The sequence below is a fragment of the Perca flavescens genome, chromosome 4 (assembly GCF_004354835.1).
Source record: "Perca flavescens isolate YP-PL-M2 chromosome 4, PFLA_1.0, whole genome shotgun sequence".
NCBI lineage: Eukaryota > Metazoa > Chordata > Actinopteri > Perciformes > Percidae > Perca > Perca flavescens.
Window position 1 is genome coordinate 13,423,239 of NC_041334.1, and position 25,851 is coordinate 13,449,089.

Consider the following 25,851-nt stretch of genomic DNA (forward strand, 5'->3'; position numbering starts at 1 on the left):
GAAGCGTTAATTCTCTTCACTCAAGCTTCTGCGCAGGAAAGTCGCTGGAAGCCACAATCTTCTGAACACAGCCATACTGAGAAATACAGAGTTGTGTGGAGCTGATAGTCTTATTTAGCTTTGTAGCAACTCATTTGGCAACAGCTTGAATGTAACGGACGTTCATTAATATCAAAAAGTTACACACTAAAGCTTTAAAAAGTTGATGAAGACTAAACACATTGGTTTTAAAGTGGACTTTGAGGGAAGCGGAGCATATTATGGGACACAGCTATTTTCTCTCCATGTTTACGCCTTCTGGTTGCTCCCTATAATTATAACAGAATGATGGGTCAGTGTTGGAAAGTCACCATCTTTCTGAAAAACTGAAAAGTTTAAATTCAGCTTCGGTCAGACTTTAAAATATCAATGTGTCCCATCCCTTTCCGATGATTTTAATGGAAGCCGAGAGCCGCCATGATCGCTAAAAATATTTTTCATCGCTGTTATCTCGGAATAAAAACAGTTAATAAAAAATCTATTTAATCATATTAGATATAAAATGATTTATTTCCTTGAGACATGATGTCTAATTTCCCTGAATGTCAAACATGTTAACAGTAATAATTACATTGAAGCAGGTTTATTTTGGGACACCAGTCTTATTCTGGAGGACTATGTGACAAAAGTGGCTCTGGACCATCCATCATCCCAAAATAACAGCACAATAAATATGTGACCATAAGAAAACAATTTCTGATACGCTAACACAAGAGCATATTCAATTTCAGGATAAAATGATCTAAAATAAGCACCATGTGTTAAATCAGAATAAGAAAATCTTGTGTTCCCATTGACCGATCAAGACCCAAACAGACCTGCAGCCAGCCAATAGGATGCCTTCTTCTGAAAGTGTCACTAAGACTTCAGTTACAGCTGAAGAATAAAAAAAAGGGGTTTCATAAACTGTTCTGGTCCCAAACCGGGTTTTTTCTTGGTTTCAATTGAGGAAATATTTTATTACTGGTGTTAATACTGCTGTATTCTGAACAGTACAGTCTGTATTTTGCTTGTTGTGATTAAAATGTTTGAGATTTGAGTCAAGACTCTCAACTGTCTTCAGTGTGTATCTCACTGTGTCAACATCTATAAAGTGTCTGCATTTACAGAAGGCTGATCGCTCCTCCAGTTTAAGTACAGTTAATTTATGTACTTCCTGATAGGAGAAATAAAATCTCCATCGTACTGAACTGCCACAGTAGCTACAGAAGGAATAAAGTTTCAAGTATTGTAATAATGCAATTATAAATTGAACTAAATATGCATTTAAATAGTAAAGAAATACATCATTAGCAATAGTGAAATAGTGGATATACACAGACCTAGTATCCAGTGCAAAACAATGTATTGATGTATTAAATAAAGGTATGAACCATAGAGGGAAGTAACAGCAGCCCCAACTGTTAAAGAAGAGTACAGCTGAAAAGACAGAAAGAAACGACATACAGAACATGAACTCTGACTGCAGCAGTTGGTCTCACCTTCATGTTTTATTGTTAAATCGCATCAGACAGCAGAATAAGTCCTGTGACTGTCCATCACTTCAGTCAGGCTTTTCTCTTAGCCTTCATTTCCCTCCAACATCCATTTCCGTCTCTGTTCTGTCCTCATCTCCATCTGTAATATTGAATCCGCAGTCAGAAAACCGTCCCTCGTGTCTGCTCGTTGGTCACTGGAGGAGTCGGTGGCCGCAGCCAATCAGGAGCCAGGTTCAGTGTCCATGTCGTCAGTGTCGTCGCCCTCCGAGCGACAGATCTCCTCCAACGCCAGCTCTGACAGACAGGGAGCAGAAAACAGGAGTCTTGTTTACTTCTGAGTGGCCAAAAGTATTTGGCCACCTGAACATTTCCCAGTAGGAGTTCGATTTTTAAGTGGCATGTGGCAGCCGGAAGTGGCACGTTCTTCACCGTAAGACGTAAAATATAACTTAGAACGTAACATTTCAAAATATACGGTATCAGCCGAGATGTGATCGACACACATTATATTCAGTTTCATTTTTTTGCAAATTGAGAAAAGTAGATTTAGATGGTAGAGTCACATGGCTCAACCATCTTATTCAGGGGAGGTTGTGTGAGGAAAATGGCCGTTAGACTTAGTCAGTATCAAAAGTGTTTGATTATCCCAGTTAACTGGTGTTAAAAGGTGTTACTGACAAGCATATCACAACGTCTACAAAATGCTAATAACTAGTGATAACTGACCACTTTAAAGTGATGGTTCGGAGTAATTTGACCCTAGGGTCCTTTGCAACATGACCTCGAGCCAAACACCCCCCAAGAAGCTTTTTTCACCTGGGTCTAACATTGGGAGAGTTAGCGTAGAGTAGCGTTATCAGCTGAATAGCTTATTAGCGCAGGGGCTAATGGACCCACGTTTGTATCTGGTAAATGACCCCACTAACAATGCCCGAAATGATACCAAACGTCTACAGTAGTACATATAGGTTATGTACCGTATTTTTCGGACTATAAGTCACTCCGGAGTATAAGTCGCATCAGTCAAAAAAAGCGTCATGAAGAGGAAAAAAACATATATAAGTTGCACCGGACTATAAGTCGCATTTATTTAGAATTTTTTCATCTGTCAACTACACAACAGCACCCAGAACAACAGGCTGAATACGGTAGGTGTCCGGTACGTTAACGTAACACATTAACAGTTATTGAACTATACAATAGCACACAGAACAACTAGCTACCAGGGCGTGGAGCATGGATGTATTAAAAGGCGTGGAGATGTAACTGCACCGTTGACGAGCCCCTCCCGACTCCTTCCTCCAGCTCTGGCCATCTCGCCTTCAGCCCGCGATTCGCCGATTAGCTTTCTTTGTTTTCTTCACTGCAGTAAGAGTCACCTGTTCGCCAGTCCCTCACAAGTTTCTCCCTCATTTCAAACTCTCTTTCTGCTGCTCCATTACCGTTTTCGGCTGCATATTTTACTACTTGCAGTTTGTAATCTCTTTTCTTTCTCAGTTGTCTTTAGCAGCAGCATATAGTTGTCCCAAGCCTAGAGCGCCCTCTCGCAGCTGTAGACGGTAATGTTTTCAGTATGAATTAACATTTAAAATCATGTTAAATTATATATATTTTGATATATAAGTCGCACCTGACTATAAGTCGCAGGACCAGCCAAAGTAGGAAAAAAAGTGCGACTTATAGTCCGGAAAATACGGTACTCATAAAACGATGGATTGGAAAGTTTGTAAGTACACCAGAAGTTTATGAACACTTGCTGGCTGGCTTCTGCTCTCTGCTGTTGTTGCTGCTGCTGGCAGTAAGACGAGTGCTTAGGGCTGTCTACAAAATACAACACCGAAAAGAGATGCAACAAAAATATTTTTTAATTTAACTTTTTTTTTTTTTTAAAGTAAGTGCTGTAGTATAACTAGCAGGAGACAAGTAAGAACTGAGATAAGTTTGGAGACATTACCTTATTTAATCATTAAATTAATAAATATTTTTGTTGTATCTAATTTCGGTGTAGTAATTTGTAGACAGCCCTAAGCACTCGTCTAACTGCAGGTAGCAGCAGCTGCAGCAACAGAGAGCAGAAGAGAGCAGGCAAGTGTTCATAAACTTCTGGTGTACTTACAAACTTTCCAATCCATCGTTTTATGAGTACATAACCTATTTGTACTAATATAGAAGTTTGGTATAATTTCGGACATTATTAGTGGGGTCATTTACGAGATACAAACGTGGGTCCATTAGCCCCTGCGCTAATAAGCTATTCAGCTGATAACGCTACTCTACGCTAACTCTCCCAATGTTAGACCCAGGTGAAAAAAGCTTCTGGGCGGGTGTTTGGCTCGAGGTCATGGTGCAAAGGACCCTAGGGTGAAATTACTCCGAACCATCACTTTAAGAGCCTGACAGGAGAGACGTGACCGACGAGCTCCACAAACGTGGGATTTATGTTCTGCTTTAATGAATTTGTCATGCTTTACCTTTACAAGACAAAAGGGTTCAGGGTTACGTTTGATCAAAATGAAAACTTACTGCTAGCTGTCCTTGTCGCATTGTTGGATACACCTGACAACAACTGGGTCACGCTAGAGTTACAAGATGAACATTTACGGCTGCAAACTATTTTTTCAGCATTTAACTTCACAAAACATTGTGCGAGCGTACATCTATGTGTGTGCGTATCTGTGTGTGTTTGTACCTTCGCTCTCGCTCAGCTGGGGGATCTTCCTCAGCGTGTCTCGTACAGCGGGGATCACCTGGTCATACATGTGCAGCAGCGGCCTGCAGCTCTCTGAGAAGCTGCCGTGATGCAGCAGCAGCCAGTGCAGCAGCAGCAGACACTCTCTGAGCAGTGATGCCGCCGGGCCACGCCACCATTGCAACGAGGGGGCGGGGCACTTCTGTGAGGGTGGGGCCAGGCCTTAAAGAAAGTTTGAAAAAAACAAAAAAAAACAACAACAACTCTGAGTGGTAATCAAATATTTTAGTTTGTTGTGTGTCATTTAGTGACACACAACAATTGATTTAGTGACAGAGGGTGAATATTTGAATAAATCGGATGTGTGACTGACCAGTTGAGTCCGTAGGATCCTGAGAACCACGAAGATCCAACCACTGACGATGGAAAACAATCACCACGGTCTGAACCAACTGTGAGAGAGCGAGATAAGAGGCTTGTGATGGAAAGGTGCAACCCAATGTTTAGTGTCACTATATAAAGAGAGCAGAATTGGGAGTAACGCGTTACAAAATCAACACAATTACAGTAATGGATTCCTTTTTGCTGTAATGCATAATATAGCATTACTAATTACATTTCGCTAATCTTATACCTGTTACAATCTCAGTAACGCGAGTTTTAACCCAACATTTAGTGGTGTTTGTTCTTAGTTACTTTGCACATTCACATTAATTATACAAAATATTATAAATAAACTATGATCTATTAAAGTGGATAAAGATGAGACTTTATTGAACCAGTGGTGAAATTCCAAAATTCCAACCTTCCAAGTCATACTTCCACTGTTATTTTGGTGAAAGTAACTTAAAAGTAACGCAAATGTAGTGTAAAGCATTACAATTCAGAGACAGTAATATTGTAATATAACTAATTACTCTCAATTGACAGTAACTAGGAATCTATAATGTATTACATTTTGGAAGTAACTTGCCCAACACTGAAAGAGAGGGTCAGAGAGTTTTACCTCAGTGTGACACTGGCAGGTGCTGTGCTGGCTGGTGGTGCAGCTCTCTGCTCTCTGAGTCTTCAGTTTGCTCAGCAAACGAACCACCTGACACACAAAGACAACAGTACAGGCCAAAACACATGTAATGTTAATTCTCACATAAAAGCTCAATTAAAAGTGTAGCCTGCGGCGAGCACAAAACAATGATTGCCGAGCCTTTATAACAACATTGAGGGTTGGAATTACCTATATAATAGTTCAAATAATTGATTCACTATAATGTAGATTTCCACAGCACTGATTGCATCAGTACAGCAGAATCATGTTGTATTCACCATTAGCGCTATCACTTTTTCTTCTCTTTCTACTAATACTGCTGCAATAATACATTCATTGTGGTCAGTTCTACTTTGTCATCGTTGTCAACTGCTATGCAACTCAACACTAAAATGTATCAATACAAGTATACATGAAGGAAATTTTGAGTTTACATCAACAGCAAATTAAAGTAGGAGCAGATCAGAAACCATTAAGGGGTCTCACTAAAATATAATCAAATATAAAACCCACAGGAATTTAGAAATAAAGGCCTGTTTCTAATATAGAAAAAGTGTGCGTTGTGTTACCTGCAGGTCCAGCAGAATCCAGTCTGTGTGTGTGGCCTGTTTGTCTGGTCTTGTTCTGATGAACTGGAACAACTTCAGGAAAATACACGGGTCTAAAGAAAACAACAACAAAAGTCAAACGCTGCTGCAGTGAGGTTTATTTAAAATCATGTGGAGAAGAAACCAAACAATGGAGTGAATATGTGAAGCTTTTGGTACCAAGTTCTTTTCTCTATTTCGTTTTCCACTGTGGATAGTACCCGCGGCATTCTCAGCTGATCGCCATAGCACTGGCGTGTGTAATTGTACAGCTTGGTGCACGGCATAGTTTTGCGGGGCTGCCTTTTTTTAAATCTGGGGCAAGTGATTAAAAAATTGCGGTCGCTATTCGCAGGATGTCCTAGCCTGGCTGACACCAGAGCCTTCTCAGTTGTAACAGAGTGGGTTTGGGAAAGATTCATTGATTGCATTGGATAGTCCTTCAACCAATCAGACCAACGATCCGGGTGACGCTGCGCTTCGGCAGCCGTCATGTTGAACGTAAACAAAAAGCTGCTCGTCGTTGCGTAAAGCCCGCCTCAACAGTTGTGATTGGTGTAAAGCCCGCCTCAACGGTTGTGATTGGTGTAAAGCCCGCCTCAACGGTTGTGATTGGTGTAAAGCCCGCCTCAACGGTTGTGATTGGTGTAAAGCCCGCCTCAACAGTTGTGATTGGTGTAAAGCCCGCCTCAACGGTTGTGATTGGTGTAAAGCCCGCCTCAACAGTTGTGATTGGTGTAAAGCCCGCCTCAACGGTTGTGATTGGTGTAAAGCCCGCCTCAACGGTTGTGATTGGTGTAAAGCCCGCCTCAACAGTTGTGATTGGTGTAAAGCCCGCCTCAACGGTTGCGATTGGTGCCTTGATTTTGGGGACATTGGAAATGGGTTTGAATGGGATCTTCGCCAGACTGACTTGCAGAGCAAATCTCAAATTTGCCGTAAGTTTGTCAAGGTTTACCGAGGCTAAGGATGTCCCAGTGACAGTTCACTCTGACCAATCAGTGGTCTGCAGTGTTTTGACTCCACTTTTTAGTATCTGCTCAACTCTGTTGGAACCTGGACCGTGGTGGTACCAAAAAAAAAATATAATAATAATAATAATAATAAAAGTACCAGGTATTAGACAATATCAACTTTTGCTATAAAAAACCCAAAAGATGTTGAGTTTAGTAGAGTCGTACCATGCAGTTGAAACACTGTAACGGTATGTAAATGACATTAGTAAATGTCAATGCAGTTACAGTGCCGTAGGTTTGGGTGGAGACTCACCGTGCTGAGAGCAGAGCTGCTGAGCCAGTGTCTGGTGGTCGGACAGAGACATGAGGACAGACACACTCCCCGAAACGGTCTGCAACCTGCAGTCTGCTGACAAACACACACACACCACCTGCAACACACACTGCAACCTGAGAGAGAGACAGAGACAATAGACAGGTGTGACCAGTGTAAACCCATTAATTCACAATTCTAGATACTCGTGCGGTAAAAACGGTGGGGCTTCTTTTTGTTTCTGCACTGTTGGGCGGACTGAAAAATTCACATTTCATTGGTTATTTTTACTCTCTCTTACGTCACCACAGTGACTCAGTGCAGGTAGCTTACAGTCAGAGATGACATAACTTAGAGTCAGTGGAAAAGTTATAAACCCACACACACATACACTCCCTGCTCAGCCACTCCTCTCCCTCCAGTAGTATTCCTCCCAGGTGAGTGTTGCATCATGAGTGTGTGGAGGAATGAGTGTAATTGGAGGAATGTAAAAAGAACAGAATGTGTGCTAAAGGGTGTTTCAGAGTAGGGGACGTTTCAGTTGTCAGCTGGTTGTTGGTAAATTTGCCTGTTTGCAGTCACACATTTAAGTGTGTGTGTGTGTGTGTGTGTGTGTGTGTGTGTGTGTGTGTGTGTATATACCTGTCCACGTGAGTGTCTGGGGTCCTCTCAATAAGGACACAAAGGGTCTTTATGGCATTGAGGACAAGCTCCTCATTTTGTGGGCCGCCGCCTAGCCCCACCTCACACAGCCGCAACACTGATGTCAGCAAAGCATTCTGGGAGCACAGACCCACACCTGCAGCCGAGTGTTCAGTCTAAGACCAGAGGGAGGAGGAGGATTTCATTACATGTTTTACTTTGAGGGGAGATTTAAGTGAAAAATCTGTTTATCATAATACCATGATGATCTTAAACCTCCTGGACAAACGATATGTAGTTTCATATAAACCAGTTGATATTTTAATATCGCCCCATTCTACTATAACAAAGTTGAGGTGGTAAAGTTGATAAAGTTTAATAGATCACAATAACGTTGAAAGAGTGTTTGTGTGCATCAGTGTGTTTCTGTTAGTACCTGTATGTCTGTAACTCTGCTCTGACTCTCCTTTGACAACACAGCCACCACCACCTGAGAGACAAGATGAAGTAGTGATGTCAAACACAATTTCAACACAGAAAGACACACTTATACTGCGTCGAAAATGCCTGAATCAAAAAAATAGAAAGGAGCTACAGATGCAACAGCTATGGAACTTCACAGTGTTGTAATTAACAGAATGAACATGATTTTAGAGATGTTCCGATACCGGTATCGGCTCCGATACTGCCTAAAACGCTGGTATCGGTATCGGGAAGTACTGGAGTTTATGCACCGATCCGATACCACGTAATAAAGCCCTAAAGAAAATCTATGTTAAAGTAGTTTGTTTATGTTATTTTTCCGTTATAACGGACTGTCAAACTGGAGAGTAAAAGAAAGTTCTACGGCATTCATTGTTTGTGTTTGTTCATGTTTCACAAAGAGTTTAACCTGAGCCAGACAGACAACAGAGATAGAAATCATATCACATCCATACAGGGATAGTAGTATACAGCGGTTAAAACATATTAAAATATATGACACACTGGTATCAGATCGGTACTCGGTATCGGCCGATACGCAAGTTCAGGTATCGGAATCGGGAAGCAAAAAAGTGGTATCGGGCCATCTCTACATGATTTCCTGTGTCATCCCTCTGATTTGGACATCTTTACATCAGGACAAAACCTTGAGATGTGCCATCTGGTTAGTAAGTTTGAATGTCTGCTGAGTCATCACAGGTGTCCGTGGTGTCATCACCTCGTCACTGTGGGCCAGCACAAGGTAGAGGAGCCTCAGAGCAGCCAAACCAGTGTCCTCCACACTGAAACCAGTCAAACCAGCCTCCTCCAGTCTCCCCAGTCCAGAAGCACTGCCTGCTGGGAGCGAGCTGGCAGCGGTAGAGCTGGACCCACTGCTCCCAGCAGAGGTGGAGCGGACTGAGTCTAGAGCCTGACACAGCCGAGACAGGTGAAGCTCCAACAGAGGGAGGAGGAGGACAGCTCCGGGACACGGCCTACACAAACACAAAATAATTAAATTTTTTCTTTTTTTAATGTTTTGCTCAGATGAACGTTATTTGCCCAAAATCACACTTAATGTCTGTATCAGTGGTTGTTACACTTTTCAAAAGGGGTCATACTCAATAATCTTGTTCTTTTTTGAAATTGTGAAAAGTTTAAAAAAAAATTTAGTATAGAAATATACAAATATTAACAAACATTGGCCTATCTTTAATACACCCTCTGTAACCATTGGTCTATATTATCCATTGTTTGTTGTAACTTTTGTGTAAAAAACGTATTTCAAATATGGTGAAATCATGGTGAATTCTCAGTGGTGTCTTGATGCCTGAAATGCTGAATGTGCAGGCTTTTTGTACCTACATTGAGGGGTGCAAGATATATCGACTCAATATCGTTATTGCAATATATCAAAATTATGCAATATTTTGTTTATTTTGTGGAGCGCTGCGTCCCGTCCTTTGGCTTTGTGGCTTAGTGGTTGATTTAGAGCCCACTTGAAACGCTATAATGATCATGTTTCATTGGCCAGTTACCGTGCCACTTGCACGTTAGTGCACGTCAGCAACACGGGTCCACTACATGACAAACCCTATGGGGCGTACCACGTGACGTGTGTGCATATTTCAACAGAGTGACAGTGTAAGTGAAGAAATAGATAGAGACAACAAAACGGAACGAATCAGAGAAGAGAAAGAAAAGTTGTGTCCTGTTCTCTTTATTTATTTATTTTATACTGTACAACCAGTAAAACATGGTTCTTATTTATTTATTCATGTTGTACCAGTCCAATATGACCGTCAGTTGAAATAAACCTTGTGTTGTAAGAAAACTTGTTTAATTTGTTATAAATCTATTTGTTTAAAAATAGCAAAATTAATATCAAATTCTCTCAGTATTCATAATCAATATCGCAATATCACATTTTGTCAATATCGTGCAACCATACCCTACATCAACACATTTTGCCATGTGGTCATCTCAGTGCTGCGGTTGCATCATTTGGCCACAAGAGGTCTCTGCTGTCCACAGAACTGTTCAACTTTAGCTGTGGTTGCAATCTCATAGCCCATTGCCTCCTCGAGTCCTCCACTTGCCTCCCTTCCTTGCGTCTTAGTGCCTCCCACCGAGGAGGCACGGAAGAGATGCAAGGAAGTCATCAGAGGGGACAGGCAACGAGCAAATGGGTTTTAGAGGGATGGGACGTCCTTTCCTCTGAAGCGTCACAAGAATTTGTCAGCTGTTTGGGCGGAGTTAGCAACTCCTTCAGCCGCAAGGCCTCTGCTCTCGTGTATCCTCGCTATAGTTCCTTGGTGATCCTCCTCGATGCTCGCTCCTCGGGGGCAGAAATAAGAGCTCTGAGACGGCCTTCACCAAGGAGGGACAGAACAACATCTGGTTCAGCCGAGGAGTAGGGTTGCACGATGTTGACAAAATGTGATATTGCGATATCGATCATGAATACTGTGATATCTATATTAATTTCTATATTTTTAAACATATGTAAAATTACTTAACTTATGGTAAAACGCATCAAAATAGATTCATAACAAATAAAACAAGTTTTCTTTCAACACAAGGGTTATTTGAACTGACGATCATATTGGACTGGTAAAACAAATTAATAAATAACGACCATGTCTACAGAACAGGACGTTTTACTGGTTGTACAGTATAAAAACAATAAATAAATAGCATGTCTACAGAACAGGACATGTAATGGTTGTACAGTAATATAAACAATAAACAAAGAGCATGTTTACAGAACGGGACATATTAGAGACAATAAAAATAAATATAAAAAAAATATTGTATACTTATCACACTTTCAATATAATATTGGGCAACGTGATATCGCGATAACGATATTGAGTCAATATATCATGCACCCCTACCGAGGAGTTGAGGAGCTATGAAATAAGTTATGAGATGCAGCCTGTGTTTTTTTGTTCTGGATTCTTCATTGAGCAGCAGATATCAAAGTCAGTAAAGTTTCAGCAGATCAACTGTAACGTCTCAGTCAGTCAGTCTACCTTTTGTTTCTGCTGCTGGCTGCAGCTGCTGGTCGGTTCTGACTCAGCATGTTGAGTCCAGTTACAGCCAGACTCTGGACGGGACTCAGAGCAGCTCTGGGAGCTCCGCCCACACCACCACCTACGCTGGCTGCAGGATCAGAGTGGAGCAGCAAACCTGCAGACAGCCCGCTGAAGTCATAACATACAACACAACACATAAAAACACCAACATCAGTTAGTCTTTGATAACAGTTCAGGTCTTTTGTGCTTATAGGGTAACATCAGTATTTTTCAACCTGGACCCTATTATCCCATGTTTTGTGTCTAAGTGACTAATGGGAACAACAATTGTTGAAATTGGTCCAGTATTAAAGGCCCCATGACATGGTGCTCTTTGGATGCTTTTACATAGACCTTAGTGGTCCTCTAATACTGTATCTGAAGTCTCTTTTGTGAAATTCAGCCTTGGTGCAGAATTACAGCCACTAGAGCCAGTCCCACAATGAGCTTTCCTTAGTATGTGCCATTTCTGTGTCTGTAGCTATTTAGGAGGAGAGAGAGGGGGGTGGGGGGGGGGGGTGTGTGGCCTTGACCAACTGCCACTTTTCTCATTTGAAAGCCATGATGTCTCTCTCTCATTGGCAGTGTTTAGGTAACGACGTTATTTTTTCAGTAACGGGGTAATCTAACTAATTACTTTCCCCGTCGTTACAACGCTGTTAACGTTACTGGACGTTAAATGCGGTGCGTTACTATGCATTGATTGAATAAACGGTGTAATCCCAACACACCCCTGGCTCACAGCTAGTGAGGAGGTGGGTTAATAACGAGGTAAGCGATTATGATTGACTAAGGCAGAATCATGTTTCATGGTAGCCAATCAGAGCCAGTGTTTTTACACACATGCCAGCACACACACCACACACACACACACAACAGCTAAATAGAGATTCGACGAAGCAGCAGAGATGGCGAGTCAGGGGCAATGCGATGAAAAGTTGGCATTGTCACTACTTCAAATTCATTGTGGTCAAAGGCAAGAACGTGCATGTAATGTGTACATTATGTCCAGGAGTAAAAACTTTGCCGACATCCGTTGTAAGCAACTCTAATTTAATGAAGCATCTCACAAAGACACACGCATCTACAAAGCTAGTGGCCAAAACCAGCGATACCTCCAGCACAGATGATAGCTCGCCATCTGCTAGCAAAGAAGGACTCGGTGCAAAGTCCTCCAAGCAGCAAAAGCTAGAGCTTTCTGCCTCACAACAAAAACCTATGACACAGGCTGAAGTCAACCGTATGACAGGCAGATATGTTGTTAAAAGTATATGTGTCATATAAGTTTATATGGTGTAACTGTTTACTTTTCTTACAAAGATAATACTTGAAGTGCAGGATAAACCTCTTGCTGTCTGTCGACATGCAATAAATATCGAAAGTTATGTACAAACACCTGTCTGTTCTACTCATTTCAACTGACTTGTGAAAACTGCTAAAAAAAATCCAAATTCTTTGACATATAGCAACTTTTTTTTTAACAGTAATGCAAATAGTTACTTTCCCTGGTAACAAGTTACTTTTATTATAGAGTAATTCAGTTACTAACTCAGTTACTTTTTGGAACAAGTAGTGAGTAACTATTACTAATTACTTTTTTAAAGTAATGTTCCCAACACTGCTCATGGGTGGGCCAAATTCTCTGGGCGGGCAAAGCAGAAAAAAGGGGAGGTAACATTGCTCCTTACACCTATCACCATTTCTAGCCACTGGGGGACCATAGGTAGGCTGGGGGAACTCATTTTAATGTTAAAAAACCTCATAAAGTGAAATTGTGATGCCATGGGACCTTTAAGAAAGACTGCTGCAGTTGGCAGCTGCAAAACAAGCTGCAATGTAAAGTTAATGGGCAATTGCGCACCTTCAATTTACGTTCACAAGTTGGTGATCCTGGTTTAATTATCCTTACTCTTTAACAAAAAGGTCTATCTCTGTAGGGATCCTTTCTATAATGTTGTCAGACACTTAGAATAATAATCTGAGCCTGTCATTGACAAAAACAGCACTTTTTGCAGATGTAAATTGACAGTGCACAAATGGCCCAAGTGGTTACATGCCTGTACCGCAGCTGCAGTGGTCTTGATCAATACTGGACTAATTTCAAAAATACTTGTTCCCATTAGTCACTTAGACATAGGTTCCAGGTTGAAAAATACCGAACTTATCCTTTAAGCTGCAATGGGAACTACTAGTGGTACTACAACCACTACCTCTACTACTATTGTTGAAACTCCTGTTATTACAAAAAATTCTCATTCCCAGCACATCAAAAAACGTTACTGACGCAAAAACTCTCCTTTAGCGTCTAGCCCCTTCGGCATAATTTTTAGACGCGCTCGGCTCTGTGGGTCGGAAGTCTTGGTGTCACATTTTGACACTGTGGTCGGGACTTACGTTTCGGGCAAAAGAACGGGACAGTTCTTTTTAGGTTTAGGATAAGATCGTGGGTGGGGTAACAAAATGGCTAAGTGAAGACATGTTTTAGAACGCTCCTCAAATTGTTCATATTATTTTACATTTTCTATGATCTAATTACAACTACTGAGTGTACTCGACAAGCTAAATAGCTTACTTAAGGCCCCGTCCGAAGAGGGTCTTAAGACAGTGGACAGTAAAGTTTTAGACCGGGCACATCACTCTTTACGTCCGCTGGATCTGACCAAACCCCCGAGGGCAATGATCGTCCGACTCCATCATTTCCGAAAGAAGGAGCTGATCCTCCGCCTCGCCTGCCAACACTCCAGTTGGTTATCTTTCTACCCAGACCTCAGCGCTGACTTGCTTCAGAGAGTTGTCGTAACAATAAGTATCAAAAACTGAGGAGGATCACGCTGTTGGATGCTGTCCTCCTCTCCTATTTTAATGCTTAACGAATCTATCTCTTTCTCTCCCTGACCCGGTCTTTCACTGGTTGAAGCCTGAAAATACTGTAAACAAATTAATAACATATCTAATTCCACTGGTCGGACAGTTCAGCTCTGTTTCAGACTGATACCTGCGGTTCAGCTGCTTAGAGCACGCCACCTGGTTTATGAGCAAGGCGACAAGGTTGGAAAATCAAATTCGCCAGTGTTATGCTTCACGACATATCAAAAATTAAAGACCTGTCTGGGAACTTTATCACTGAACCAAAAAAAGATTAATGCTTATTAATTAGTAGTTAATAGTAATTTGTTCATTACTATAGCAGCCTCTACACTTCTGAATGCAACCCAAATCTTGAGAGTATAGCAGCGTTTTTCCAAAACCTAGACTTTCCAGAACTTCATGAGTATGATAGGTAGGGTTGGGCATCATTTAGATTTTAACGATTCTGATTCCAATTCCGATTCTTCCTTTCGATTCCAGGTTGTTATCGATTCTCGATTCCGATTCTTTGAGCGTGGAGTTGAAACGGGTCACATGCTTATTTCACAAATAAGAGGAAAGTTTTATTTTGATTCAAAAGGTGGGTTGCAGTTTGACGGGGCTTTTTTAATGTAAAATAAAGCCACCCTAGAGCACCGCTTACTGTGCTCCAAGGCTGCAACACAACAAGCGCCTGGCCGCTACGGAAACCAAAACTTGCGCATGTTAAATTTGGAACCAATGATCAGATTTGAAACCAAATCCTCCAAACGGTTCCAATAAAGAAACGATTCCGATTGAATCATAATTTTTGAAACGATTCCAAGTAGGAATCGGTTCTTGATGCCCAACCCTAATAATAGGGACGATTTAGAACACCCTCTGATACAAGATGAAATTCAGGCCGCTATTTCTAGCTTGCAATCAGGAAAATCCCCATGCCCTGATGGGCTACCTGCGGAATTCTATAAAATGTTTTCCCGGGAACTTACACCTCTACTGCAAAACATGCGTTTACAATCCCTGGAAAATGGCCATCTGCCACATACATTACGCCAAGCATCTATTTGCCTTATACCCAAAATAGAAAAGGACCCCACTCTGTGTGGATCTTATCGGCAAGTTTCTTTCCTTAACGTAGATTATAAAATGATCGCCAAAAGTCTTGCTTGGCGTCTTGAGAGAATCCTCCACTCTCTCCTATCACCGGATCAAACTGGGTTCATTCGGGGTAGACCTTCCTCCTCTCACACGCGCAAGGCTCTTTGACATTATTTTTACTAAGGAGACTGTGGAGGCACCTGAACTGGTCTTGTCACTAGACGCGGAGAAGGCATTTGATAGGGTTGAGTGGTTTTTCTTTTTAACCATTAAAAAAATTAGGATTTGGTCCAAACTTTATATCCTGGGTAAAATTATTATATTCTAACTCTCTGGCCTTAGTACGCACCAACGATATATCCTTTGAATATTTCCTTCTTCAAAGAGGAACCAGACAAGGATGCCGTCTTTCACCCCTGCTTTTTGATATTTTTCTTGAACCTTTGGCCATGGCATTCCGGAGCTGTATGACTTTTAAATGTATTATTAGAGAGGGGCTATCTCCCCAAATTTCAGCCTATTCTGATGATATTTTGCTTTTCATAACAGACCCAGACATATCTGTGCCAGCCATTCTCAACATTCTGGAACAGTTTGGAAAACTCTCTGGCTACAAACTTAACCTGGATAAGAGCAAATTGTTCCCTGTCAACAATGCAGCTCTTAAAAAGCCAACAATGAATTTACCTTTGAAGACCTTGTCCTCAAAATTTCAATATCTGGGTATTACAGTCAACCGCTCATATAACCAATTATTTAAAAGCAACTTCTCCATATTACTTTACTCCAAATGTATACTTGTATGGATACCGGTAAGTTATGAGGATGCATGGGGATTGGGGAGGGTGGGGAGTGGGTAGAAGATATTTGTGTATGTATATTGTGCTGTATATTGGTGTATTTATGTACATGGCAGCACTGTTGCGCTACGTACAATTGTATAGAAAGCTATTATATTACTACACATATTACACTCCATTAGCACCCACATTCAACCCCAGGAAGAATAGTCTTCACTATGGTGATGATTAATGGGGATCCTTAATAAACATACAATAAACACTGTCATGGTTACAGTGCAGGGTGTTTACCTGGATGTCAGGTGGATGTCAGTCAGACTCATGGATAGCAGATGAGAGAGGCCAAGGCTGCTGGGAGACAAAGGCTGCTGCAGCAATAACCCTAGCAGGACACCACCTGGAGGAACGAACACAAACACACACCCACACGAACACACACACGAACACACACACACACACATTCCATTCAAGTTGTTGGACCAATAATACAAAAAGAAAAAAAAAGAATGGGTAAAATCTGTGCGGCAAAGGCAGAGATATTTCAAGAAGATTCTTTCCCTATTATGAGCCAAGCTCCAAAAAAACCCCACTGGATCCTACATTTCCCATAATGCTGGATAACCGGATATTGTCTTTCAGGAAACCCTCCCTGTCTGGTAAATGCCCTCATTTTTGAAACTCGTCTATAGCCTAAAGGCCATTTTACAGTTGTGCGGAGGCTCCACGCACAGCTCTCACCTTAGCCTACGTAAGTGGCCTACTTGTGCGCTGGTGTGTGCTTTGAGCCGGCGTGTGTGTGGGTGATAGAGCGAGGGAGAAGTGAGAGAGTGACGGCGATTAGCTTTGAAGCAAGTACCGACTCTAGACTCATAGTGAGAGAAACAAAGTGTCTCCCTTGTGTTTTCTGACCAAGGTGGGAAATCTGTAGCAGGAAAAGTTAACCCTCTCCTTGATTTCACATCGTTTATGGAGGAGAACCAGGAAATGAGGCGGGGCAAATGCAGAGCTACCAAGCCACGGCCGAGGGACGTGCGTCACTGCGACATGTGGTTAAATTTTTCGAGAGGTGCTCGTCAGGCTACGGCGTAGGGTCCGGCAGGAGTCTGCGGGGCTACACCGTCGATTTTACGCACAACTATAAAATGGCCTTAAGTCACGATAACCCTGATGACATCACTCTGAGATCATTAGTGATATATTCTCAGACTTGACAAACTGACACACACATTACAAAACCTTTAACTAACAAACTTTATGTGTAAAAGAACGATGGAATGAACCTTTACTCTCCACTGCTGTCAGAGGTGTGATCAGCAGATGCAAATTCGTACCAACACACTTGTGTGATGTTAGGATGGTTTAATACATGTATATCAATTAAAGTTTTAATTCTACAGATGTTCAGTGTGTTTGACCGGATAAACTGATCCAGTGTCAGTCCCTGGTTACAGATATCACTGTTTTTGAATCATGTATATTTGTAATGTAATTAATGAATAAATGTAATTAATGGATAAATAAATACAATCAAGTCTTCAAAATGTTTGTTTTTTAATTATGAATGAGCTGAGAGTCTAATTTCTTGATTATTTAGGCTGACCGGGTTGAAAATTCAAAGAGATTTCTTCTTATGAAGCAGCGCTACAGACTGACCTCGGAGCTGCCGGTGAGCAGGTCTGACTGACAGGAAGGGGTCTGGGCGAGACGCTTCCTGTCTCTCCCCAGATCTGCTGCTGGACACCCCTCTGTCTGCTGGAACACACAAAACACACACACGTCAATCAAAGTGGTGTCCTCGACACGCCTGCTTCACCACCACAACTGCCATCAACATCGTCATGTGACCCACAGTCTTTCCGTGTCTTCACCGGTGTCGTTCTGGATGGGACGTGGGCTCCAAACGTCTCCTTGGTGATAAAGCCCTTTCCCGTTGGAGAGGAGGAGCTGCTGCCGCTCCCATGATGCAACTGGGCGAGACAGTTTAGCACTTTGGGACTGCGAGAAAGAAAAGAGCAGCCAACCAGATTAGAGATGAGCGGATGGCAATCAAACATTTGCACTTGAGGTGATAAGTCAATTTCAAAACACACACTGGTCAGTCGTACGTGTTCATTCTGGAGTCACAGCTGCAACTGTTCCACCGCAGTGACCCTCTGACAAAACACCAAACATTTCCTTTGGGTTGTGTTTGGCTTTTCTCTCAAACTCTCAAACAACAGTTCAAAACCCAAAGATATTTAGTTTAAAATGATATAAAACAGTAATATGGATGATGACTGACCTGTTTCTAGGCAGTGGAGAGGCGATCTTGTTTTTGTCCGAACTGTGCAGTTTGGTCTTTATCTCATTGATCTCAGCTTCTTTAAACTGCAGCTCTGACTGCAAAGACTGAACCTGAACATAGAGAACATGTTATTATTATCATATATATATATATATATATATATATATATATATATATATATATATATATATATATATATATATATATATATATATATATATGTGTGTGTGTGTGTGTGTGTGTGTGTGTGTGTGTGTGTGTGTGTGTGTGTGTGTCTGTGTGTGTAGCTACTCACCTTCCTGTTGAGCTCCTTCTCCTTTTCACTCTGCTCTCTCTGTCTCTGGGTCTCCAGCTGGATCTGTTTCTGCCTCTGGGCTTCCTTCTCCTGCTGAGCTGCTTTCAGAGAGTCCCTCAGGACCCGGATCTCCCCGCTCTTCAACACAATCTCCTCCTCCACCTCCTTCAGCTAATAACATACACATTTACCAGGACATGTTTATCCAGAGTCTGTTCTTAGCTGGTACAAGTCACTCGGTAATTTCATAGTAAACCACACTGGTAGTAAATCTTCTTTGCTTTCAAAGGCCCTACACTGCTCCCATCGTCCTTTTAGGTCTGGGCACTGAAATGGGTCCATAACACAGACTATCAAACACTGTCAAGTACTGAAAGCAAATGTCTGGTTAGATTCAGAAGTTTTCATATACATGTGCAAATTTGAATGTGTTATAATGACTTAAATGACACTTGTCTCAATTACAGAGACAAGACTGTCTTTTTAGATGAAGGGTGAAGTATTTATTTAAAAAACACAGTGGTCATTACAAACTCATGCTGTGCAGCCAAACATTGTTTAAATCCACAGCCCTTTACTTAAAATTGTTGTAAAACTACAGAGTTTACAAAGAAAAACAAGAATGAACGGATGAACTTTGGGCAAATGTGCAAATTAAGGACAAGACGTAGAGCATTTGCATCTGATGAAATGGTGCAAAAAAAGAGTTGGGGTTTTAATAGTTCAAATATTGTAAACATCATATACAGTAGCTTCAATTAAAAGTCAGAACTATCTGATACATGTCATGCTGTGATGCCACCAAAGAGTGTGGAATAAGATGATTTTAACAACCTGAGTTGGTCAAAAGGCTATTTTTTTATTTGTAGTCATTACACAGATGTAACAGCGTCATCAGTCAAAGGTTTTCAAAAGAGTTTCTAAGTATGCAGAATATCAAAAAGGGAAAAATATAGTTGTATAGCATATACTAACAAATAAAGTGAGAATATAACATCTCTTTAACGTCTTATGTATATATCTATATATTTCTTTTGTTATTTATTACATTATTAGAAAGTGTTTTGCTACTCGTTTGTGGTTCTCAGTGATGTAAAACCACTTCACAAGTTATTATTACATATTTTATACTTGCACTCTTTATATTTGCACTCCTCCCACTTGTATTGCAACTGCTGCACAGCAATTTCCCTCAGGATAAATAAAGTTTTATCTTTTATTACCTTAAGAGTCCTGCTCAACAATATTACGAAGTCACAGGAAACCTTAAAAAAACAATTTATCCATGCTATAATCTCACAGTTAAATGGGATATTGAATGCCCTGTTATTGTTTTTACCTGTCCTGCTGATCTTGTGGCTGTCGGATGTTTATAAAAAAAAAAAAGGTTTTATCAAGTGAGAAATCAGCAAGTCTCACCTTCCTCTTTAGCTCTGCATGCTGAGCCTCCAGCAGACTGTGGGAGTCTTCTCTGCTCGACCCAAACTGCTGCTGCCTGTTACCTGAACACACGAAACAACAAAGTTTTATAATGTCAGTTAACTGTAACCAGCCTAGTTCTATGTAAAAAAACAACACATAACTACCACTACAGAAACACTGCAAGTCATTTCTTAATACTCGTATTCCTTCTTATTAGAAACTGAACTAAAATATTGTTGTGTAAATCTATCATTATCATTCCACTTTGACATTTACTTATTTTCATAACAATCAAGTATCAAAAACTGAGGAAGACACGATGTTGGATGCTGTCCTCCTCTCCTACTCTTTCTTCAATGCCTAACAAATCTACAGTATCTCACAAAAATGAGTACACCCCTCACATTTTAGTAAATATTTCATTATATCTTTTAATGGGACAACACTGAAGAAATTACACTTTGCTACAATGTAAAGTATTAAGTGTACAGCTTGTATAACAGTTTAAATGTGCTGTCCCCTCAAAATGTCTAAACCGCTGGCAACAAAAGTGAGTACACCCCTATGTTAAATTCCCATTGAGGCAGGCAGATTTTTATTTTTAAAGGCGAGTTATTTCATGGATCCTGGATACTATGCATCCTGATAAAGTTCCCTTGGCCTTTGGAATTAAAATAGCCCCACATCATCACATACCCTTCACCATAGCTAGAGATTGGCATGGGGTGCTTTCCATAAAATCCTCTCTCAATGCAAATCAAACCAGCTACTAGGCTAACCGCCATAAAACCATGCCAATCTCCAGGTATGGTGAAGGGTACAGTGGGGGAAATAAGTATTTGACCCCTTGCTGATTTTGCAGGTTTGCCCACTTACAAAGAATGCAAAAATCTACAATTTTAATCATATGTACATTCTAACAGTGAAAGACAGAATCCCAAAGAAAATTCCAGAAAATCACATCATATGAATTTATTAAAATTGATAACCATCTGATGAGGAAAAACAAGTATTTGACCCCCTGGACAAACAGCATGTTAATATTTTGTAGAAAAGCCATTATTGGCCAGCACAGATGTCAAACGGTTTTTATAGTTGGTGACAAGGTTTGTGCACATTTCGGCAGGGATGTTGGCCCACCCCCCCTGCAGACAGCCTCCAAATCATTCAGGTTCCGAGGTTGTCGCCTGGCAACTCGAATTTTAAGCTCCCTCCAAAGATTTTCAATCGATTCAGGTCTGGAGACTGGCTAGGCCACTCCAGAACCTTGATGTGCTTCTTCTTCAGCCACTCTTTTGTTGCTTTGGCGGTGTGCTTAGGGTCGTTGTCGTGCTGAAACACCCATCCTCGACCCATCTTCAGCTCTCTCACTGAGGGAAGGAGATGTCGGTCCAGAATTCCACGATACATGGCCCCGTCCATCCTCCCCTCAATACGATGGAGTTGTCCCGTCCCCTTGGCTGAAAAGCACCCCCAAAGCATGATGTTGCCACCACCATGCTTGACGGTGGGGATGGTGTTCTTTGGGTTGTACTCGGTGTTCTTTGCCCTCCAAACACGACGAGTTGAGTTGAGGCCAAAAAGTTCTATTTTGGTCTCATCTGACCACATCACCTTCTTCCAGGCCTCTTCTGAGTCGTCCAGGTGGTGAATGGCAAACTTCATGCGGGCCTGTACATGTTTCTTCTTGAGCAGGGGGACCTTGCGTGCGCTGCAGGATTTCAATCCATGACGGCGTAGTGTGTTACCAACCGTTTCTTTTGTAACTGTGGTCCCAGCTGCCTTCAGTTGATTCATCAGTTCCCCCCTTGTGGTTTTGGGATGATTCCTCACCGTTCGCATGATCAGGGACACCCCACGAGGCAAGATCTTGTGTGGAGGCCCAGACCGAGGGAGGTTGGCGGTGGTGTGGTGCTTCTTCCATTTCCTGATAACTGCACCGACAGTTGATTTTTTTCTCTCAAGTTGCTTTCCGATTCTCTTGTAGCCCATCCCAGCCTTGTGCAGATCAACAATCTTGTCCCTGATGTCCGTAGAAAGCTCTTTGGTCTTGCCCATGGTGGTGATGTTGGATGCTGGTTGTTTGGGTGTTGACAGGTGTCTTTTATACAGGTAACGAGGTGAGGCAGGTGTATTTGATGTAGATAATTGGTTCGGATTGGGGCTGTGTCTTAAAGAAAGACTAACTGGCTTGTAGGAGCCAGAATACTTGCTGTTTGTCCAGGGGGTCAAATACTTGTTTTTCCTCATCAGATGGTTATCAATTTTAATAAACTCATATGATGTGATTTTCTGGAATTTTCTTTGGGATTCTGTCTTTCACTGTTAGAATGTACATATGATTAAAATTGTAGATTTTTGCATTCTTTGTAAGTGGGCAAACCTGCAAAATCAGCAAGGGGTCAAATACTTATTTCCCCCACTGTATGTGATGATGTGGGGCTATTTTAATTCCAAAGGCCAAGGGAACTTTATCAGGATGCATAATATCCTGGATCCATTTTAAAAATAAAAATCTGCTTGCCTCCTTGGGAATTTAACAAAGGGGTGTACTCACTTTTGTTGCCAGGGGTTTAGACATTAATGGCTGCATGTTGAGTTATTTTGAGGGGACCGCACATTTACACTGTTATACAAGCTGTAAACGTCATACTTTACAATGTAGCAAAGTGTAATTTCTTCAGTGCTGTCCCATTAAAAGATATAATGAAATATTTACTAAAATGTGAGGGGTGTACTCACTTTTGTGAGATACTGTATCTCTTTCTCTCCCTGACCCTGTCTTTCTGCTTGAAGCCTGAAAATATTGTAAACAAATTAATAACATAACTAATTCCACTGGTCGGACTGTTCAGCTCTGTTTCAGACTGATACCTCCGGTTCAGGCTGGTCCTTATCCTCAACACATGCCTTTTTCAGTTGCGGAAAATACTTTTCAATACTCATCTGGATTGAAGCAGCAAACATTCAGTGTAAGAGTAAGGTAAAAATAACATATGACAAGTCCACTTTATAGGCGAGGCACAGCTCATCTCTAACAGGCCTAACAAGTACTCTTCTACTGTCATGGCTTATTTTCACTGCTGCTTTAGTCTACAACAATAAAAGATAATGCAGTTAGACTTTGAGCGATCAGTTCTGCTCTGAACTTACCGAGAGGTTCTCTGCTTGGTATCCCAGCATTCCCTCTGTTGCTGCTGCTGAACCCAAACGTGTTCGCTCTGCTCTGATTGGTCGCGGTTGTGCTCACAGAATGGCTCTGCCCTGCAGATGGCGGCCGGGTGGACCCGCGGGCCAGCTCTATCGGTTTGGTTCCTGGTTTAGACACAAGCCCAGGTGCAGTGGCTGAGGTAATGGCCTGCGAGGCGATGATGTCAATCTCATCCAAGTCGTCCTGGGTGAAGTCCATGTCATCTCCAAACGGGTCATCAAAGGCCACTGCCGTCACTACATCCTGGTTCATGCCTCGGAGGCGCTTGGTGGGGGGGAAGTTCATGCTGTGGGAGAGGAAAAGGAAAGAGACAGGTAGGTTAACCAGCTACAAACAACTTTTTGGTCTGCAATATGTTCGGCGTAGCATCAGGTCCATATTTATAAAGCGTGTGAGAGTACGAAATCAGTTTTAGCTGGCAGCTCAACTTCATATGAAGCCTCCTTAAATACAATCAAAACTGCATCTTTATCTACTCTGAGATGCTTGTTAAATATGGGCAATCAGTATCCATAAAGCCAATCAATAATAAATAACAATAATTAACAATGCATTATATTTTAATTGTGATAAACTGAATCTGCAACGTAACCAGTAATATTTCTTTGTCGGGTAAATGTAGTAGTTCAATGTTTTACTCTGAAGCACAAGTACACAGTGTGAGTAGTATACAGTTGGGTTGCATATTAAGCGTTTGGGGGATTTCTGTAAGTTATTTCGGGGGACAATGGTTCTGGAGTAAGCTGCAAGCAGCAATACAGGAGGTCAAGCAAACGGCCCGTTCCCAACAGGCACGTCTTGAACGGTCACTGCACTAGTCAATCACATTTAGGACCATTTTTGGTACGTTTTAAACATACTTTATTCTACTGATTGACAATGGATTATTCATCAGCAGCAACTTTCAAGCCTCTGCAAGTTGATTTTCATAGAAATGACCTGCAACCAGTGGCTACTGCCTGAAAGTAAGGAACTCCATTTTAACATTGATTAGGAGTTTGGTAAATGCTCAGTAGGAACGATTCCACAATGTGATATGTAAGAGGTGCAACAGTGATGTGGTCCATGCTCTGCTCAGACCAAAGTGACTGCAGGTTTCTCACTAAACTTAATCTTGTAAACCACCCAGTTGCTAGTAACTAACGTTAACGTTCGCATGGTGTCATTTCCTCTGGGTTATCTGGGTTACCTTCTCCCGGTGGTGCTGCTGTCGCTCCTGTTAGCCGTTAGCTAAAAAGATAACGCTGGAAAACTAGCGGTGATTTCAATGAGAGGTGGCCTGTTTAGCTAGCTAATCCAGGTCACTTCGTCATAACGGTATTTAAATGTCAGTTAACACTTCACGAAAAAGCCATTAGAAGCCTTCAATTAAACGGTTCCTCAGCACTTAATTAAACGAAGAAATTGATTAAATGTTAGCCACTAGCCAGCAGCTAGGTATGGGATAAAAGTGTGTTGTTCCGCCCGCTCCGGTGCCGCTGACAATCTGACCAATCAAATCGCTGCTCTAACAGTCCGACCAATCATAGGCGACCATGCGCTGGCCTGGTTGCTGGACAGGTCCCTGTTCGAGACAAACTGTACTAAACGCGCAATAGAAAAAAGAGCTCGTCTTCAAGCCAATTATTCGACATCTTAAGAAACGTTTTTCCAAGAGTTAGATTAGAATAATTTTATCACTTGCAACTCTTGTACAGTAAACAATAGGCTTATCGTATCGTGGTGGTTAGCTTATTGTAGCACAAAGACTGGAAACATGAGGAAAGACCTTTAGGACAGAATCAAGTTTATTGCCAAGTAGGATTTCATATACAAGGAATTTGCCTTGGTATTTTGGTGTATAACAAAGAACATGGTTAGAGAAAATAAAAGATGAAAACGATTACTGTCAAGAAAAAATAAAATAAAATTGACAAAAAAAATATAAAAGAAATTTAAACCAAGGATATGTGCAAATGTTCAACGGTATGAGGTATAGAGAATATGTGCAATACACAGAGCCAAGACCACAAACAAAACCCACCTAACAGCAGCTCTAAAGCCCATTAATTAACACATTATATGTTGTTTATTTATACCATACAAAAAACTAAATGTAAAAATTACATGTGGTTTTACAGGAGGATATGTGTGGGACTTCTTATTAGCCAGGTGCAGTACCCTATGGGGTCTCTGCTGGTTACTTGGCAACCTCACACAGATGGCAAAACTCATGTATCCACCTTCTTCCTTGCTGGTCACATACTACATAGCCACAGGACCATGCCCCATACAATCATTGTATTTTGAAAAGTGAGTGGGACATGTCCCTGTCACCAATGAAAATGACCATGCATATATTTTAGCAAAAAAACATTCATTTATTGTGCCCTTATAATCTGACATTAGTAGCCAGTTTTTATCCACGTTATTTCAAAGGCTGATGGATGTTAACATAAATCCCTGTATGTACACGCCACATATGGAAGCTTCTTGTGGCTTCTCAGCAACAGCAAGTGTGCTTTCCATTTTTAGACACAGACAGGTCTGTGTCGCAGCTGAGGCTCTGTGTGTGTGTGTGTGTGTGTGTGTGTGTGTGTGCTTGCATGTGTGTGCAACACTGA

At 41.4% G+C, this 25,851-nt stretch overlaps 1 protein-coding gene across 2 annotated transcripts; it reads right to left on the reverse strand.

Annotated features, from left to right (window-relative positions):
- Positions 1 to 1,510: 1,510 nt before the first annotated feature.
- atrip (ATR interacting protein) lies at positions 1,511 to 24,744 on the reverse strand. 2 transcript variants are annotated; one of them, XM_028575370.1, is made up of 18 exons: positions 24,438 to 24,744; positions 23,191 to 23,534; positions 20,035 to 20,117; positions 18,616 to 18,786; positions 18,318 to 18,430; positions 17,886 to 18,031; positions 17,690 to 17,785; positions 16,328 to 16,433; positions 11,247 to 11,417; positions 8,951 to 9,206; positions 8,186 to 8,239; positions 7,750 to 7,925; positions 7,108 to 7,244; positions 5,821 to 5,912; positions 5,213 to 5,299; positions 4,580 to 4,658; positions 4,207 to 4,428; positions 1,511 to 1,811 (listed from the first exon to the last, which is right to left on the reverse strand). In XM_028575370.1, the coding sequence occupies exons 2-18, from the start codon at positions 23,531 to 23,533 to the stop codon at positions 1,738 to 1,740; spliced, it is 2,406 nt and encodes an 801-aa protein (XP_028431171.1). In that variant the 5' UTR covers position 23,534; positions 24,438 to 24,744; the 3' UTR covers positions 1,511 to 1,737. The 2 variants fall into 2 exon arrangements, with proteins under 2 accessions (XP_028431171.1, XP_028431170.1); XM_028575369.1 differs by having other exon boundaries at positions 17,690 to 17,788.
- Positions 24,745 to 25,851: the final 1,107 nt, after the last annotated feature.

Bases quoted from the DNA above. Each gene is read 5' to 3' on its own strand.
- atrip (XM_028575369.1), bottom strand. From the start codon at position 23,533: ATGAACTTCCCCCCCACCAAGCGCCTCCGAGGCATGAACCAGGATGTA. The intron at 9,207-11,246 runs GTAGACTGACTG...GTGTTTGTGTAG, and splicing joins GCCAGCAGCAGAAACAAAAG to GCCGTGTCCCGGAGCTGTCC. The intron at 7,926-8,185 runs GTACTAACAGAA...CTCTGGTCTTAG, and splicing joins GCAGAGTTACAGACATACAG to ACTGAACACTCGGCTGCAGG.